Source organism: Antechinus flavipes, chromosome 1, assembly GCF_016432865.1.
Source record: "Antechinus flavipes isolate AdamAnt ecotype Samford, QLD, Australia chromosome 1, AdamAnt_v2, whole genome shotgun sequence".
NCBI classification, from domain to species: domain Eukaryota; kingdom Metazoa; phylum Chordata; class Mammalia; order Dasyuromorphia; family Dasyuridae; genus Antechinus; species Antechinus flavipes.
The window spans coordinates 334,152,719-334,172,482 of record NC_067398.1 but is presented as its reverse complement, the minus strand read 5'-3'; the positions used below and the strand labels follow the sequence as shown (position 1 = coordinate 334,172,482).

General features: G+C 39.6%; 1 protein-coding gene across 1 annotated transcript; it reads right to left on the bottom strand.

Moving 5' to 3' along the window:
* Positions 1–3,646: 3,646 nt before the first annotated feature.
* ZSCAN10 (zinc finger and SCAN domain containing 10) lies at positions 3,647–11,863 on the bottom strand. The gene is made up of 5 exons (XM_051973092.1): positions 11,459–11,863; positions 9,288–9,480; positions 7,444–7,517; positions 6,866–6,923; positions 3,647–5,473 (listed from the first exon to the last, which is right to left on the bottom strand). Exons 1-5 carry the CDS (start codon positions 11,861–11,863, stop codon positions 3,879–3,881), a joined length of 2,325 nt encoding a protein of 774 aa, XP_051829052.1. The 3' UTR covers positions 3,647–3,878.
* Between the last annotated feature and the right edge of the window lie 7,901 nt (positions 11,864–19,764).

Sequence of the window (19,764 nt, the reverse complement as noted above, 5' to 3'; positions counted from 1 at the left end):
TGAGAAGTCATTTTAATGCCATATATATGTTTTCTTAAGTCCCTTTTCCCAGGCACTATGCTAAATTCTGGGAACACAAAGTCATCATGTTACCATTATTTACTATTTTATATTTATTTCTGTGAGATGTTTTTCTCATAGGACACAAACTCCTTTACCAGTCTTGGGGGTTATTCTGCTTTTGTCTCTGTAGTTTCCAAGTTCCAAGGAACTTAATAAATATTTATTGATCTAGAACCTTCCATGTTAGAAATCCCTTTTCCTAGTCATTAGTCTTTTTTATTCCACTTTGGAAGATTGAGTTGTCAGATGTTGTTGCCCTAGGTATCAGTTGCTTGCCTTAGTTGAGAGGAGCTATCATTAAATAGCCCTCCCCTGTTGGTCCAGTCTCATTTTCTCTGCTCTACTTTTAGGTGTAGCAGTTTAAACAATTTAGCCTCTATGAGTTAAAATAAAATGTGCCAAAAATGGGCCTATGGGAAGTAGAAATCTGGTACAAAATTTTTCAGCTAGTGTTTCTGATAAAGGCCTCATTTCTAAAGTGTATAAGAGAACTGACTCAAATTTATAAGACTACAAGTCATTCCTCAATTGATAGATGGTCAAAGGATATGAACAATTTTCAGATGAAATTTTTTTTCTTTAAAAATTTTTAAAGTATTTTCCCCCCAATACATGCAAAGATAGTTTTCAACCTTCACCTTTGCAAACACTTGTGTTTCAAATTTTTCTCCCTTTCTTCTCCCCAAGAAAGTAAGCAATCTGATATAGCTTAAATGTGAAATTCTTCTAAACATATTTATCATTCTGTGCAAAAAAAAAAAAAAATCAGATCAAAAGGGAAAAAAAAAATGCAAGGGGAAAACATCAAGCAAACAAACAACAAAAAGGTGAAAATACTATATTTTGATCCACATTCAGTCTCTCTGGATGTGGATGTCACTTTCTAACCCAACTCTAGTGAAATTGCCTTGAATTTCCTCATTGTTGCAAGTCCATCACAGTTGATTCAGATGAAAAAATTAAAGCCATTTTTAGTCATATGAAAAAAAATGCTGCAAATTATTACTGATTAGAGAAATGCTAAGACAATTCTGAGATACATACCTCTCAGATTGATTAAGATGACAGGAAAAGATAATGATAAATGTTGGTGGGGACAACTGGAACACTAAGGCATTGTTGGTGCAATGCAACCATTCGGAAATATGCTAAAAGGGTTATAAAATTGCAATACTCTTTGATCCAACAGTCTTACTACTAGGTCTGTATCCCAAAGAGATTATAAAAAAGGGAAAAGAATCTATTATGTGCAAAAATGATTGTAGCAGTTCTTTGTGTGATGGTAAAGAACTAGAAAATGAATAGATTCCCATCAGTTGGGCAATATACCACAGTAACTTAGGGTATATAATGTAATGGAACATTATTGTTCAGTAAGAAATGATGTACAGGCTGATTTCAAAAAAACTTGGAAAGACTTTACATGAACTGATGCTAAGTGAAGTGAGTAGAATCAGAACTTTGGACACAGTAACAAGACTATGAGATCAACTGTGATGGACTTGGCTCTTTTCAGCAATGAGATGATTCAAGGAAATTTCAATAAACTTGGGATGAAAAATGCCAATTGCACCCAGAGAGAGAATTATGAAGACTGAATGTGGATTGCAGGATATTTTCACCTTTTTAATTTTTTCTTTCTCATGTCTTTCCCCTCCCTTTTGGTCTGATTTTTCTTGCACAATTATGACAAATATAGAAATGCATTTACAAGGATTACACATGTTTAACCTGTATCACATTGCTTGCTGTCTTGGGGAAGGAGAAAAATTTATAATACAAAGTCTCACAAAAATGAATGTTGAAAACTATCTTTACATGTACTTGGAAAAATAAAATACTATTGAAAAAACTGGGCCTATGGTTTGGCACCAGTTTAATTTTGAAAAATTGTTTAATTCCTAGGCAGCTTCAACAAAGAGAACACTATCTTCTACAGAATATAAAGTTTACTGTTTTCAACATTCACACTCAAAACTCCTCTACAATCTGTTATGCCTTGCCACCATCCTCATCTACTTTTCTCTGCCTTTGCTTACCTTGTCCCTATTTCTGAAATGCTTTCCTTCAGTGTCTACCTGATTAATTCCCACCCTTTCTTCAAGAACTATCTTAAATGTTCCTTTTTCTGGAAAGCCCTCCCCATTTTCTAGTTGAATAAGACCTTTCTTAAGTGAAATGCACTATTTTATCTTATGCTGTAATCTTATTCTATTTTGAATTATACCTGCCCTGAGTCATGTTCTTACTTGACACTACACTCTATCAAGACAGAAATCATCTTCCTTGCTATTTTTCCCCATCACCAAGCAGAGAGGTTTAATGAATGGTTGACGGAAAACTATGCAGAAGGGCCCGAGGAAGTCACAGTTGGAAATTGGCTAGATTTAAAGATCTGAGACAAGATGGAAAGATACTGAATATGTATAGTTGATTTTTAAAAAAGAAATGTAGAATGTTTTTAAGGGAAGGCATAGGGCATCTGATTGATGAATTGGACAATTGGAATAGTCCAATTTATTTAAAGGTACAAAGTTAACGTTAGAAAGATAGCCAAATGATATGCTTTTTAATATTTCTTTTTTATAAATTCCTGTTTTACATTTTGGGACATGTCGAATGTATGGATTTGCTTGACTATGCTTATGTTACAAGAACTGTCTTTTTAAAAAATATATTATTTGGCAGTAGAGGGAATAAGCATTTATGTAGTGCATACTCTGTGCCATATACTATGCTAATTCTTTCTTGTAAATATTATCTTATTTGATCCTTATAATTCTCTTGCAAAATAAGTGATATGATTATCTCCATTTTACAGTTGAGAACTCTGAGGCAAACAGATTGTGACTTGATCATTCACACTACTTGTAAAGGTCTGAGTCCAAATTTGAATTCATGTCTCTGACCCAGGCCCAGAGTTTTAACCATTGAGAAGAGCTATCAATAACATTGGGAGAAAAAGAGATAATTAAAGAGATACAGATAGAGAGATAAAAGGTCACTGGCAATATTTTTCTTAAATGCACAGAAGGAAATTCAAGGAAAAACATAAGCATATTAACTTTAAAAGTAGCATAATATATTTATTATATACTTTAAAAAAGTAAATTGTGTTAGAGGCTCAATTTTACATATATTCCTTTGTTAATTTTACTTTGTACATAGAATTTTTTTTGTTAAATTCAAAATAAAAAGCAATTTTTTAAGAATTATTTTGTCTAAAAAAAACCATTTCAAATCTTGTCTGGGTGGACACTCAGTTGAATGGGATTCTCCCCCAAAATACATGGGAGTATCTTAACTGTCCTATCACTGGAATAGTTAAGATAGAAGTCCGGATAGAATGCTTAGAACATTTAGTTTCAGGAAGGTAATGGGTCTCCCCTCCATATGAAGTTTTTTTGTGAAGCACCAGACTTAATTTGAATGTTTTTAAGCCTTTTACCAATATAAGTAGTGTCCAGTTCTAGGATCTGTTAATAATCAGCTCCTAAGGAGGAGTTACTTAGGATGCATTAGATCAACAACCCAAAAGTCCAGGTATTTGGGTTTGCAAATCAGGGTCATTAAACAAACATTCAGGATAATCCTGGGTTGAGGAGAAAGTGAAAAACGAGGGCTGTGCATGAAGAGTCCAAGAAGACTTTAAAAAGCAGTTATTTTGTTTCAAGGGAGAGTGCGATTGATGCACCAATGGGGAGCTAGATGAGGTCACTTTCTCTGAAGACTGGCAGTCCACAAGCAGGCCCGGCGCAGACCCCTCTGAGGGATTCAGGGTTTGGGTCTTGGTCGAGTAAGGATTCCAGGGTTGCCTAATACAGAGTTTCCTTGACATGGGTCCTTAGGTGTCTCATCAGGTGAGAATTGCGGCTGAAGCTCCGCCCACACTGGCTACAGGTGTAGGGCCTGGCCCCGGTGTGGATGGCTTGGTGCCGAAGCAGGTTACAGCCCCGGCTGAAGCTCTTCCCACACTGTTGGCACTGCTGCGGAGCCTCCTTAGCGGCCCCCATTTCTTGAAGCTCTTTGCCTGCTTCTGGGGCGTCAGTGACCGGGTGGGTCCCCAGGTGGCGCTGCAGGTGGGCATTGCGGCGGAAGCTCCGCCCACAGGCTTTGCAGTGGTAGGGCCTCTCCCCGGTGTGGGTGCGGATGTGGCGGACCAGGTTGGAGCTGTTTCGGAAGCAGCGGCCGCACGTGTCGCAAGGGTGCGGCTTCTCCCCCGTGTGGATGCGTTGGTGGCGAGCCAAGTGGGCGCTCTGGCTGAAGCTCTCGCCACACTCGCTGCAGCGGCAGGGCCGCTCCCCGGTGTGACTGCGCTGGTGGCGGCTCAGGTCTTGGCTCTGGCTGAAGCGCTTGTTGCACTGACCGCAGTGATGGGGCCGCTCCCCGCCATGCGTCAGCATGTGGCGGGCCAGGCCCGCCCGGCGCACAAAGTGCTTCCCACACTCCGTACAGGCGTAGGGCTTTTCCCCGGTATGTACGCGGCGATGGCTAGTGAGCTGCGAGCTCTGGCTAAAGGCCCGCCCGCAGTCCTGGCAGGAGAAGGGCTTTTCTCCTGTATGGATCCGCTGGTGAGTGACCAGGTGCTCGCTCCTCTGGAAGGCCTTGCCACATTCACCGCACACATGGGGCTTCTTCTCCGGGGGGGCTTGCTGCTGCTCGTTGGCACCCTGAAGAAAGCTTTTGCCACACTCGGCACCTTGGAGGGGCTTCTCCTCGGCATGGAGACCCAGGTGACGTTGGAAATTGGCTTGCCGCTGGAAACCCTGCCCACAGACGGAGCACAGGAAGGCGGGTTTGATGTCCGGCTCTGTTTCCTTGGCATGGGCGTGTAAATGTCGCAAGAGGCTGGACCGTTGTTGGAAACCCTGACCGCAGTCGGCGCACAAGAAGGCCATCTCTGCAGAGTGGGTCTGCTGGTGTTTTCTCAGGTGACCACTCTGCCGGAAGCATTCCCCACACTCGGAACACACGTAGGGACGTTCATCTGTGTGCGTCCTCAGGTGCAGCTTGAGGATGGAGCCCCGGCCAAAGTTTTTCCCACAACATGGGCACTGGTAGGGCTTGAGGGAATCGTGGGTTCTTCTGTGTGCCTGGAGGCATGACAACTGGGAAAAGCTTACTCCACACTCAGGGCACTTCTTTGGTGTCTCCTCAAGTTCAGGCTGGGGCTTATCTTGGACATCACAGACTTTCACTGCCCAAACTTCACTTTTACTAGAGGGGTCTGTTCCTTTACCCTCTGAAGTAGCAGGGCCCCATTGTTTGTCAGCACCCCACTGAATTTCTTGTAACTCTTCCCTATTGGACATCAAACAAATATCCTTGCCCACCTTTCCTGGAAGTGTTGCAGGTTTTTCTGAACCTTCTTGCTTTATTTTTTCCCTATTCTGCGTCCCAATTCCAAGCCCTGGGTAATGTAAAACAGACACATAAATAGGCAACAGTCTCAACACGAGAAGGATACTTGATGACAATGTGGACACGGGAAAAAACCACAATGCAGAAGATGGGAGGTAAAAAAATATATATATATATACTGTACTTCAGGAGAGGAGATAGAAGAATCTTATTCTGGTGTTCCCTCAGAGAGAGGAATGAGTAAGGGAGTGAATGACACTAGGAAGCAAATAGCATCAATGAGATGAACTCATGTATTGAAACGCTTTCCAGCAATTTAGTAATTAGAGAATTGTCTATGACAGTCAGAGGTGGAGTGACTTGCCCAATATCACAGAAAGAGCACAGCCAGAGGCAGTGGCAAAGCCCATGTCTTATGGCAAAGCACTCTTTCTTTGATTCCAAAGGGAAAAAACAAAACAGTATAACTTTCACTTGTTGGAGATGACACATTTTTTGGGTTTATTTTGCTTTGAGTCACAGAATTTGGGGACTGCCAGAGATATTAAGATAGCATTTAAGAAAGTTCAAAGTGCCTGGGCTATGATAGAATGTTCTGTTTATGGCTATTTGTAATGCTTAGAGTGATCAAGGATAAAGAAATGCTTCATATGAATGACTATAAGCTAGCACTCAGGGCTCAACCTCCCCTCTCCCTATAATTTCTTTGCTCCTTTCTAGTATCTTTTGGGATAGCAGTGACATGGCTATAGTTGCCTCGGATGCCCTCCTAGTCCACTTTTGCTCTTCTGAGCTATGTGAATATTAGCAAAGAGCTAACTTTCTTAGTTTAAGGGAAAAGGAAGATTAAGCAATAGATATAAAGCCTTGCCTATTGGTCTTTGGTAGTCTCCCCTTCCTCCATCTGCTGAACTGTCATTATTTCTTAAAATCTATGTATTAAGATATCAACTACTAGTTGTCCCTACCCTAGAAATGTACTGAGGCTGCTGAGAGTAAATTTATTTAAATAATTTATAGGTTAGCAGTATAGTTGAAACTGGGTAACTGGGTCAGATCATTGGCATTTACAAAAGGCATTTTTTCCCTTTTGCCCAGTCTTCCCATTCTAGTTTAAAGCTCCCCAGCTGGGGTATTTATAGTACTGCGGGTATTGCAGGGGCCAGAAAAGAGCTGTGAGCAAGCAAAAGGTAGGGCTTATTGCTTTAAAGATCTAGTGTGGAGTCTATTAGGGAGCAAGGAAAACACAACAGAAAACAATCTAGTATTTTTCTTTATAGTCCCGGTAATTAGTGCATAAAAATATACTTGGTAAATTGAATTGTTATCCTTTCTTTGATGGAATGCTTATTTACATAGGGATAAGTGGTTAAAAAAGCCAAATGAGAAGAAATTATAATACAGATAATGCTCAAACCTTCTATAGTTGAAGGAATCTTACCTAGAGGGGGTGCAGGCCAGACTTTCTCCACTACAACATCCTCAACAGTCAGGGACTCCTTGAAATCCCGAGAAAGACAAAGAGATAAAGACACAATTGGCTTTCCTTACCCCACGCCTTTTCTCAGCAGTACTGATAAAATAGAGGCGGGGATTGGGAGCAAAGTATATGCTGTAGATTTGGAGAGATTTAGGAGAAAGGAGATGATGAACAGAGAGTATGGGGAAGAGATTGGGATAACCTACTGGCAGCAGAGAAGTCAAACACTCTGCCTGAACCAGATTAAAATATAACCAGGAAATAAAATGCAATAAAAAAATAAGATAATATTATGTAGTTTTTTTAGTCAATAATGTACATGCAAGGCTTCCTTTTCCATTTGAGATTGACATAACTGGTCTAAGGACTTATGGTTCTCTTTGGGGGAAAGGAACTGAATTCCCAAAAGTTAATTTGTTGGTAGACTGGGTCTGTTTATCCCTGTCCGTATTCCCATTGCGCTCTCTTTCCTCCCTCTCGGGATCCCAATAAGAGTCATTCTATAAACCTGACAGAAACATTTAAAACCCCTAGCTCACCAGCACAGTTGCCAGCTCCAGGTCTCTAGATCTCTCCTCCTGGGAAGGAGAAGGGCCTTGAAGAACAGTTGAACCTGAGGGAGGTGAAAAGCATTATTAAAATGTCCATAAATAAAGCAGCAGTTACCAAAACCATTTAGTATTGGCTAAAAAATAGACTAGTTGATCAGTGGAATAGGTTAGGTTCAAAGGACAAAACAGTCAATAACTTTAATAATCTAGTGTTCGACAAACCCAAAGACCCTAGCTTTGGGGATAAGAACTCACTGTTTGACAAAAACTGCTGGGAAAATTGGAAATTAGTATGGCAGGAACTAGGCATTGCTCCATACTTAACACTGTACACCAAGACAAAGTCAAAATGGGTTCATGACCTGGGCATAAAGAATGAGATTATAAATAAATTAGAAGAATATAGGATATATATAGGACCTGTGGAAGAGGAAGGAATTTATGATCAAAGAAGAACTAGAGATCATTATTGATCACAAAATAGAAAATTTTGATTGTATCAAATTGAAAAGTTTTTGTACAAACAAAACTAATGCAGACAAGATTAGAAGGGAAGCAATAAACTGGGAAAACATTTTTAGTCAAAGGTTCTGATAAAGGCCTCATTTCCAAAATATATAGAGAATTGATTCTGAATTATAAGAAATCAAGCCATTCTCCACTGATAAATGGTCAAAGGATAGGAACAGACAATTCTCAGACGAAGAAATTGAAACCATCTCTAGCCATATGAAAAGGTGCTCCAAGTCATTATTAATCAGAGAAATGCAAATTAAGACAACTCTGAGATACCATTACACACCTATCTGATTGGCTAGAATGACAGGGAAAGATAATGTGGAATGTTGGAGGGAATGTGGGAAAAAAGGGACACTGATGCATTGTTGGTGGAGTTGTGAATGAATCCAACCAAAGAGATTTTAAAGAAGGGAAAGGGATCTCTATATGCAAGAATTTTTGTGTCAGCTCTCTTTGTAGTGATCAGAAACTGGAAACTGAGTGGATGTCCATCAATTGGAGAATGGCTGAATAAATTGTGGAATATGAATATTATGGAATATTATTGTTCTATAAGAAATGACCAGTGGGATGATTTTAGAAAGGCCTAGAGAGACTTACATGAACTGATGCTGAGTGAAATGAGCAGGACCAGGAGACCATTATATACTTCAACAACAATACTATATGATGATCAATTCTGATGGCCGTGGCCCTCTTCAACAATGTGATGAAGCAAATCAGTTCCAATGGAGCAGTAATGAATTGAACCATCTAGACCCAGCGAAAGAACTCTGGGAGATGACTATGAACCACTAGATAGAATTCCCAATCCTTCTATTTTTTGTCTGCCTTCATTTTTGATTTCCTCCACAGGTTAATCATACACTATTTCAAATTCCGTTTCTTTTTGTAAAGCAAAATAACTGTTTGGACATGTATACATATATTGTATTTAACTTATACTTTAACATATTTTACATGTATTGGTTAACCTGCCATCTGGGGGAGAGGGTGGAGGGGAAAAATTGGAACAAAAAGTTTTGCAATTATCCATGCTGAAAAATTACCCATGCATATATCTTGTAAATAAAAAGCTATAATAAAAAAACTTTTTAAAAATGTCCACAACTATTTTACAACTTCTCTGCTCACTACTCAGGGCCAGTTGTGGCAATATGTGGGATAGGAAGAGGTAGTAGGACAACTCTTACTGGTGAAGAAAAGACCCAGCAAAAACTAACCATTGTTCTCCTTTTCCCTGCCATGTGTTTATACCCCTATTCTCACCTTGGACCACTCCCAGGCTCCCCAGGAGAAGCGTGTCTCCTCACCTCTCTCTTGGTAGACATGGAATTCCCCTTGTAAGCCAGGAGTTAATTGTTGCTTGGACTTAGCTAGAAGACTCCACTTTCCCTCTTTTAAAGACTTGGCTGGTTCCAGTTGGGGTTTCTGGGGCTCCTCTCCAGTGATCAGGTTTGTTGGCTTTTCCGAGGGCACTAGCCACCTGGATGGGTGGCCAAATACCTGGGACCGCCCATAAAGATGAGATTTTTATGAAAGATCATTCATTCTTCAGATAGTGGAAATTCTAAATCCCCTTAAAATAAAGCTACTAGAAAGGTGGAACTAAAAGAAACAAATATTTCGTTGAATTCCTAAGGTCAGCAAGGAATAGAGCAAGAGTGGGAGAGAAAAGTTGGGAGAGGTTAATACTATATCATCAATCCTGAAAACAAAATCAGAAAAAAAATAGTTGCCAGTTGTTAAGATAAAAATTAGACAAGTATTTCAGGGACTCCTCAATGCCTAAAATCAGACTTTTTAAAAGTAATATTCAAAGGCTTCCATAATCTGACTTTAACCTATCTTGTTTTATATTATTTCCTCATGATCTGTAATCAGCAAGTAAATTCCCACACTTTCCTATATCTGATGCCTAGAACACCCATGTTATATATATAATCTTCCTCCATATTCTGTTGAAGTCCTACCCATCCTATAAGACCTAGCTCTTATTGATATTTCCATAAGAAGCTTTTCCTCCCTACTTTCCAAGTGAAAATGATTTCACTTTTATTGGATCATCTGATGACATAACACTTCATAAGACCTGTGGTCTCATAGGTGTGGGAAGCTTTTAGGGAGTTAACTTCTTCCACCAATGCTACCTTCTCTGCAACTTCCTGGGGCAGAGATTAGTTGATTTGCCCAAGGTGACTTTGCCAGTATGTATCAGAGATCAGACATGGAACTGGGCCTTCCAGGCTCCCAATGCGTCTCTCTCACTACTTTTTATCATAGTCTCAATCTGTGGTGTATTTACCTATGTAGCCATTTTATATAATTCCCCTAGACTGTAAGATCCTAAAGGGCAAGAATATTGTCTTATTTACCTTTGTGGTTCATTCAAAGTGGAACAACGGGGAACTGATGGACCTTCAGATCATTAAGTGAATAAATAACTAGAACAAATAAAAGAAGGTCCGTTTTCTAGGAGATTTCTTCCCCTACTTCCCCAAATTCAACTAGTGACTTCATCTGGATGGGGAATTTCCCTCTACTATTCCAATTCCATGATAGCTATGTCTGGGTCACTATCAAGGGTCACATATAGCAGCAGAGAACTTGATTCTTCAATACTTTGAGGCTAGTTCTCTATCCACATACACTCTTTATTTATACTTGTACAGTCTCCACTCCATTGCTTTAACTATTTCTTCTAGCATAACCTAGTAAGGATAGCTCTCTAGAAAAGAAGGCTACTGAACTTCCTTATCTATTAACAACTACACAGATGGGACACAAGTCTTCACCCCAAGGAACCTATCTCCCTGATTCACCAGCTTTAGAAATCAAAGGCTAGAAGAACCTCCTGTAAATAATACTCTAATTATTTATTTTATTTTTAGAGAATGGGGCCAAGTAAAAAAAGCCTAGTCCCTTTTCCAGAGATCAGCCTTTCAAATATTTGGACACTTTCACTCAGGTCCCGTAAGTTTGATCTTTTCTGGCTGAACCCTAGTTCACCCAGGTCATGCTCACATGTTCCCTCCCCACTTCAGATGACCCCTGTGTTTATATTTCATCTAGCTGGTCATTCCTTCAACATTAAGTCCCTACTCTATGGAGACACTGAGGGGAGACATAAAAAATTTTGATAAGGCAAGCTGTCAGCTTCAAGGAATATACAGCCTAGAAAATGCCTAAGATCTCAGTAGCTTTTTCTATACGGTTAACTTATTCCATTCAGTCTACTAAATCTTTTGGGGGCCTTTTTACACAGATATTTGTCTAGGCATATACTTCTGTCTTAAATCTGTGCAATAACTGTTTCCGAGTCCAAATGAAAGGAATCTATTTCCCCCTTAAATAACATATAAATGGATTGGGCCTAGCCTGAGGGGATCAGTTTTGGATATTCAGAACTCCTCCTATTTCTCCAGGCTGCCTAATCTCTCTCCCATATAGATTTTATTACAACAAACTAGATTTTTCTTCTTACCGTAGGCCTTGCTTTGCTAAGCTCTGTCTGCAAATCCTCCACAAGGGTCACCACTTCATCGCCATTCTTGGGGTGCTTCCCACGCACCCAGTCCTGAATATCTCTAGGTAGGACAAGGAGGAACTGCTCAAGCACCAGCAGCTCCAGGATCTGTTTTTTGGTGTGGGCCTCTGGCCTTAACCACTGGCAGCAAAGCTCCCGGAGTCTGCTGAGAGCCTCCTTTGGACCAGCTGCCTCCTGGTAGCAGAAGTGTCTGAAACGCTGTCGGCAGGCTTCTCGTCTGGATAGACCTCCTCCATGGATGGATTCCTGATCCCAAGAAAACTCTTCAAGTTTCACTGTTGGTAGTTCTTGCTTCAGGGGAGTTTGGGAACGGAGAACAGCCACATTTGGTCTAGTAGACATCATAACCTTGGGTGGATGGATGGGGAGCCTCACTTCAGTTGAAATCAATGCAAACTTTAGAAACCTAATATCTAGTTTACAATCTACAAGACTCTTCTCCACACGTTAACAGGTTACCTGGGGGGGAAAAGTTTCTACCGGGGGTGGGTGTGGATACGGCCCCAGCAAGAAAAACACCGAAGATTAGGAGAAAAATCCCCCTCAGCCACCAGACTTCTGGGTAATCTACTTTTAAAGGACTGTTTAAATATGCTAACAGAGTAATTGTTAAGAGTTAATGGGCAGAGGTTATCACAATGGTTAGCCTGGAGGGGCTGGGGATTTTTAAAAAAAAACCGGATTCTGATTGCAAAAGAGTTTGTCAATTGATAAGTTAGGTAGAAACTGGAGACCTGGATAAAATGGCCACAGATCCAAAATCAGTGAAGCCAGTAATGTGACTAAAACTGGAGAATCCGAATCAAAAAGATGAAATTTAGTTCAGTTCAACAGAAAATAAAGCAACTATAACAAACAAAGGCATTGGAACAAACCCTACAGATGGTTCTAGTCCTACTGCTGGAGGTAGCATTATGAGTAGTGAATAGGGTACAGAACTTCAGGAAGAAGATAACTTCCCATTGCTAGGTGGTAAAATGATGGGACACAAGTCTCCACCCCAAGAAACCTATCTCCCTGATCTACCAGCTTTAGAAATCAAAGGCTAGAAGAACCTCCTGTAAATAATAATAATAAGTAAAGTAGAATACTGGTCCTGGAGAAATAGGAAGAACAAAGTTCAAATCCACCTCAAGTATTTACTAGCTGTATGATTCTGGGTAAGTCATTTAAAGTTATCTGCCTTAGTTTTTTCAATTGTAAAATAGGGATAATATAATACCACCTATGCCCCACAATTATCATGAGGATCAAATAAGATGTTTTAAATAGTTATACAAAAGCCAGGTTTTTTTTTTCTTTTTTATTAAAATGCCCAGCTGACTTGTGTAATGATTGGGAATAGAATCTAAGTCCCCCGGCTCCAGGGCTTAGGACCTTTCATTGTATTATGCTATCACATTACTTAATAGCTGATAAGAGAAACTCTGGAAAAGACAGTTGTCTTGACAGCAATCTTGAGCAGAAGTGGAATTAGGAAAGGAATACATAATTCCAAGGAAACCGAATTGATGATCGCATCCCAAATGACCCCTTTCATCCAGCTGGCCATTCCTTCAACACTGATTAAGTCCTTACTCGGCAGACATTGTAGGGAGGCATAAAGTTTTTATAAGGCAAGCTGGCAGCATCACTTTTAAGAGTCCTTAATTTCTTTCAAAGCTCATACTCTTAAGACATTCCTGTTTCCTTCCTCTCCTTCCCTCAGGTTACTTAGTTTTTAAGGATTTGAACCTCAAAGGGCAGGGGCTGTTATATATATATATATATATACATATATATATATATTTTTTATCATTGCATTCTCTTTTCTGTGATTTGCCCTACCATTTGTACAATAAGTTAATATAGACATTTATGATCTACATTGCAGTTAGCATGCAATTCAATGAACATTTACAAAGCATTTACTATATGTAGGCCTCTGTAGTACTTACTATATGAAAGCCTTAGTGGTTACAAAGATAAAAAACCACAGTCACTGGTCTTCAGGGAGTTTTTCTGTTATAAATTTTAGATAACTAGTAGCTTTGGTTAAGGTTTTACTGAATAATAGTATCAATCTACAAAATAAAGTTTGGCCTAGATTGGTCACTTCTGGCTCAAGGCAATTTTCAGATTGCAGGGAGATTCGCTATCAGCTAATTGCAGAGCGCCCTCTAGTAGTCTAGCCCTGTCAAAACTGTCTCCATCCCTTAACTCCAAATCCAACTTTTTTTTAGTGTAGTGTTTACGGCATTGCTAGGCTTCAAATCCAGAGTTCTGAGTCAGTTTCCAGTTATTAAACTTGAGAATTCTCTTAGTGTTGTTAAACTGAGTTGTTTTAACTAGCTGGCCCCTATACTTAAAAGGGCTTACCTACGCCTTGTTGTTTCCTTTGAATCATCAAGCCCCACCTTTTGCTGGAAGCTTTTCCCAATCTTCCTTTATTTCACTGCTGTCCCTCTAAAGATTATTTCTAAATTTATCCTGTATTTACCTTGTTCAGAGAGCTGTTTGCTGTTCTGTTTGCATGTTTCCTCTCCCATTAGATTGTGAGTTCCTTGAGAACAAGGACTGTTTTTTTGTTTTGTTTTGTTTTGTTTGCCTTATCCCCAATTCTTAGCACAGGTCTGACTATGACTGTAAAGAGACTTGAATTTGGAGTTGGAGACCTGGGTTCAAATACCTATGGTTATACATCACCTATGTGGCTTTGAGCAAATCACTCGATCCCTCGACTTAGTTTCCTCACTTGTAAAATTAAGGGTGTACATTAAATAAACTTTAAGCTCCCCATTCTAAAGTTTTATTATCTACTGTTCTGAGCTTGTGTAATGACCTTTCATTGTACTATGCTATTATCATTGTAAATGATAAAACAACAGAGAATGTGTTGTAGGAGGTAGCATTGAAATAGTAGTGATATTATCTGGTCACCTCTTGCAGTTAGATAACATTGGTTTTCCCTTTCCTTGGTGTGATAATATCCTTTAGAGAAGAAGTCCTCTGCACTGCTATTTTTACATGCTTTTACATTAAGATTATTTCATCCTTCTATAGATCACAGAATAGGCCTTTCTTCCACCAGCCAATTCTTTTCCCTCTGCTTTGCCCATCTGCATTGCCAACCTGATTCTAAAGCCTCCTATTTTTCAGCCTCTTCCAAAATTCCTGACTAATGTTAGTTAGCATCATTCACTTATGAGAATACAAAGGGCAAGGTTTTGGGAAGGGAGGTCTATTATTTGAGTTCAAAGACAGGGTTGACAGTTTTCCTAGCAGAAACTCAGCTCTCCTTGCCTTTTAAGACTTTTTACAGGGTGGATGAATATTATGTATCTCCTAACACTGTCCCAATATAGTGGAAGTAACACTGAACAATGTGGTCAGAAGCCATAGATTTGAATCCAGATATGCTATTACATGATTCGGTTGTTGGGTTTTTTAAAATATGTAAAATGGGGGTGGATAGTACTTCTGCATTCTACCCCAAGGTTTTTGAGAGGAAAATTTTTTTGCAACCTATGAAATGCTGTAGAAATTCGTACTATAATTACTAGTGTCTTGGAAAGGCAATGAAATGACAGAACTGGATTCTGTTCCTGGCTCTACTTCTAGTAAGGTATGTGATCATAGCTAGCTCTTTTTCTCTAGGACTTCTGTAAAATGGAGGGGAGAAGATAGATTAGATAAGTTTTCTCAAAATTCCACTTTGTTTTTGTTTATAGAAGCAGCAGGAAGTCCAGGTTCAAATCTCTGCTCTGATATGTCATAACTATAACTCTCTGGGCAAATCACCTTTTAAAACCTGTTTCTGCAAGTATAAAATGAAAACGGTGATATTTCTATTGCTCATTCCACTGTGGTTGTGAAAAAAAACAAAAACAAAAATGGGTTAAGTGTGAATTGTAACTTACAGTTCTCAGTCATTAACATGATAGCTCATTCTTTTCTCTTCCCATAGTCAAGTCAATTTGATTACATATTCATGATGGCAGTCAGGTAGATGGAATTGGAGTCCGGAAGCTGGGAATTAGAATTCTTCCTATGCCACTTACACATCTGTTACCATGAGCTAGTCATTTAACTACAATCTGCTTGAACAATTGGGATAATAATAGCACCTAACAAAGTTGATGTAAGAATCAAATGAGATATCATGTAAAATATTTTGCAAACCTTAGAGCACTATATAAAAACTAGCAATTATTATTTGAGCAAAGGGATGCTGGTAGCATAATATACTTTGGTTTTGAGATAACTTGATTAAGTTAGGTTCTCAACTGCAAAAGTCTAAAATGCTGAGGAAATACAGTACCACTGTGGCTTTCTCCACCACGTGGAGAGGTCAACCTCTCCAGACTTTTTTTTTTTTTTTTTTTTAATACATATTGTCTAGTCTAATATACAAGACAAAGCACAATTTCTGGAGCAACTTATGAAAAGTATTTTCTCCTATTGCTTTCTTCTTCTTAAGCGTTAAATTCCAACTTTTAATGGCATGATATCAGTTTCTGTATTAGTAAAGGAATAATGTTCCAGCCCAATGCTAGGTTCTGGGGTTACACAGACAAAAATAGCAACAGAGTTTACTTTCCACTAGATTTGAATTACAACTTTAAATTTATGTAATAACAAATACTTCTCAAACGTTTACAGTGAGTCTTGTCTCAGTTAGGAAAGGTTAAAAAAATTTTGATGGATGACTCAGGCCTTGTTCTCGTGGAGCTCTCTAACATGGGAATAGAATATGTAGAATATATGACTCTTAGGGGTTTTGAACAAGTTGACAAGATTAAAGTATGAAGCTTCAACAAAAGATATTAGCTCCCTGTTCAGGGAGTAGATTTCCCTACTAATACAACATTTGGGAATGTGAAAACAGATATCTCTTGGTTGGGGTATGAGTCAGTGACTGGATACCACATTTAGGGTGACTAAATGAATCATAAGTTATGTTGATTTGAGCCTAGTCAATGGACTTGGCCACATTCCTTTCAAGAAATTTTTATAAAGCACATACTTACTATGTAGTAACTACTATGAAAGAAAAATGATATGGACCAAAAGATCCTTGACCTTGTGTCTGAAGTCTATTTTATGAATTTGGGAATAAGTAACAAATTTATAGTAATGTTGATATTGTTGAGGTCTAGCTTTGGGGTACCTAAATGAAATTAGGGTTAAGGTCTAGTGGCAGGTTTGGGCTACAGATTCGGCGCAAGGGGGTCTAGTAGCAGCGTGAGTTCCCAATAAAAGCATTTATTGGCCCAGAGAGCTAGATTGATAAAAGAGGTTTATTATTAGATAAGCAAAGTTAAAGTATAGGCGAAGGTAGAGATAAGGAGGACACTGGACAGAGGGTTCAGTGGACAGAAGGTCCTCACATGGTAGCCATGTTTGGAATCTCTGCAAAGAGGGGTTCCCAGCGTGGCCTTTTTATAATAGGAGACTTAGCTCGAGGGGCTTTCGGGTGTAGCCCCAAAGTTGGCTCAGATCCGGGTGGGGCTGGGAACAAGTCAGATCTTCTATTGGAATTCAAAGGGACCAGGATTTGTGAGTTAAAGGGCAATTTACATTATTAACTAGGAGAGGATGGGAATCTAGAAAGGAATCCTTCCCGCATCGTTATGATGTGAAAATGAAACGAGAGATACAACATTCATAATCCACATTGAAACATTAAAGCTAAGAAGCCTTTTGCTTAATCATCTAATTTCTTATTTTCCTAAGGAGGAAACTGATACCATTAACAGGAAAAAGAAATAGTTTAAGATTGGTTACAACATGACTTAGTAGCAAGATCAGGAAACTCATGCTACCCATGCTACCTGAGGGAAAAGGCCTTCCTTCTCCAGGATTCTCACCGTAGAAGGATTAGTTAATTTCATTATTCATTTTAAAACTGTGGGAGTCACTAATCATGAGGTGAAACACAATTGGAAGGGGAGCATAGAATCATCTCTGGAGTAGGAAATATTTGTATAACAGACATCCAGGAGAAGTAATTCTAAAAATATATTTTCCATACTCTGCAATTTTGGCTAAAACACACTCTGCTCAGACTTTAGAAGTAGAAGGACTCTCAAAAACCATCTTGGTCCAATTTTCTAATTTTCTAAGTGGAGGATAGTGAGACCAAGAGGAAAACACTTATTAAGGTCACCTGGTCAGAATGAAAGAATGGGAAGAATTCAGATTTTCTGTTATGATTCCTAAGCCCAGAATATTTACCACCTCACCCTTCAATGCTTATCATAGGGATAAGAGGTTTATGTATAAAGGAGAACAGTTGGGTCAGAACTTTAGAGATTCATTTGGTCCTTCTCAAGGAAAAATAGGAGCTCCCAAGGATCAGTTGGAGTAGGGCTGTGGTGTGCATGCATTGAAAGAAGAGAAGGAAGCCGGAGGAGAGTAAGAAAAAGGAAGGTGGAAAGCAGAATGTAAAATAAAAAAGGAGAAAATTACTTGAGTATAAAGCCTATCCTGTAATATCTCTAAGGAATAGTTGCTTAGAGCTTCATAGAATCTTACAAAATTTATGGAAAATAAAACCATGTTTAGTATTAATTCAAACACCAAGAAGGTACAAGCCCATTTCACAGAAGTTTCAGCTATTCACTTTTTCTATATTGTTCTAGAGCAGGCTTACCAAAAAAAAAAGTATTGGGTAGCTGGACTACTCTAGTATGTGGATACCTTCAAATCCACACTCTTTTTCTTTCAAAGTCATTTCCAGTCTTGTTTGAGATAAAATCTTCTCTTTCCTACCCTCATCTTATTTTCCCTTCTCCTTTTCTTTTTTCCAATCACTTTGGTACATCTCATGTCAAGCCCACACCCTTAGTCCCTCAGACTCACCTTTCTATGGGGAGGCACTTGATTGGGACTGGGAAAGGCAGATTTTTTTTTTTTTTTAATCCCTGTAGGATTTCTCTTCCTTGGGGTTCCCTGCCACTTCCACTCAGGCTGTTCTGAGATGTGCGAATGAATGGGAACTGGAACAGGAAGTTCCAGTCTCTAGTTCCATGCAGGTACTTAGAGGGTGTTCAAAGGTTTAACCCTTAATGTTCCAGTTATCAGGATAAAAGTACAGAATTTCTACTGTAATATAGAGCAGACTCATTTTCAAGTGCTGGATATGCATGGATTTTTCATGGCTATGCATGTGAACAATTCCACCTGTCACCCTCTGTTCTTGACACTTGTTTATATCACTACTAATTAATCATGCCATCTGTGACATCTATTGCTGAATCAAATTATCTCCTTGATTTATTCCCTCTTGTTATGGCATCCATTTCTCTTGCTTTTTATCTACTTAGTTTTAGTTTCCCCAAGCTAACTGAAGGCAATACATCATCATCTCATTCTACAGGGCAATTGGCTCCTAGTTGGCAAATAAATCTAGAGCTAAGGAAATCGACTTTTAATGTCCCCTCAACTCCAAAGCAAGTTAAGGAAAGGAAAACTGAGGTGGGGATTAGGGTAGTGAAGAGAGAAAACCGTTTTGTTGGGAAGAGAAAGAGTGAAGATAGCTATGATACCCTTGATTTCAGTGCTTTGTTGTTTTGCTGTGTCACCCATTAAACTAATTCTCAAGCCTCAATTCTGTATGCCTGGACTGTCTGCTTTCCTAGGCTCTGCCGATTTAATTACCAGGGTACTTAGGTAAGGATGTTGACGTTTCAAATGTCTCTTTTTCACAGGTCTCGGTCTTGTCTCCCGCCCGCTCAGTTTTAGCAAGTATGGTAGTGTAGAAACATGTGGAAAGTGGATATGGAATAAGAATTGAATTTAAATTTCCACTTCGTGTGGCCGCAAAGTGACTTTAGGCAAGACACTCAACTTCTCCTGGTTTCAATTTCCTTATCTGTAACTGCTACTAGGTGACTTTGTACGTTCCCTTCATCTTCAAATTTATGATCCTATGAAATTGCATGAGACTTATTGCTACGTTCCCCTCGGCAAATCACTCTTAAGTAACTCTCAGAGCATCAATTTCCCCGTGTGTAAGAGGGGACCAGCACTCTACTTCCGAAGGGTATCAATGGTTTAAATGCGAACAGCCAACCCTGCTGTGCCGGGTTGCAGTGGTCGGAACTGGAGCTGCGCGGAGCCCCACTGGGGGGCAGCTCGCACCAAGGCTGGGGGCAGGGAAAGGGGCAAAGTCGAGAGACTCCCGTAGGCCCCGCCCCCTACTCGTCGGGGCGGGGCCCGTGGCCTGTGAGGCGGGACGGGCCCCCTGTTCGAAGAAGTGA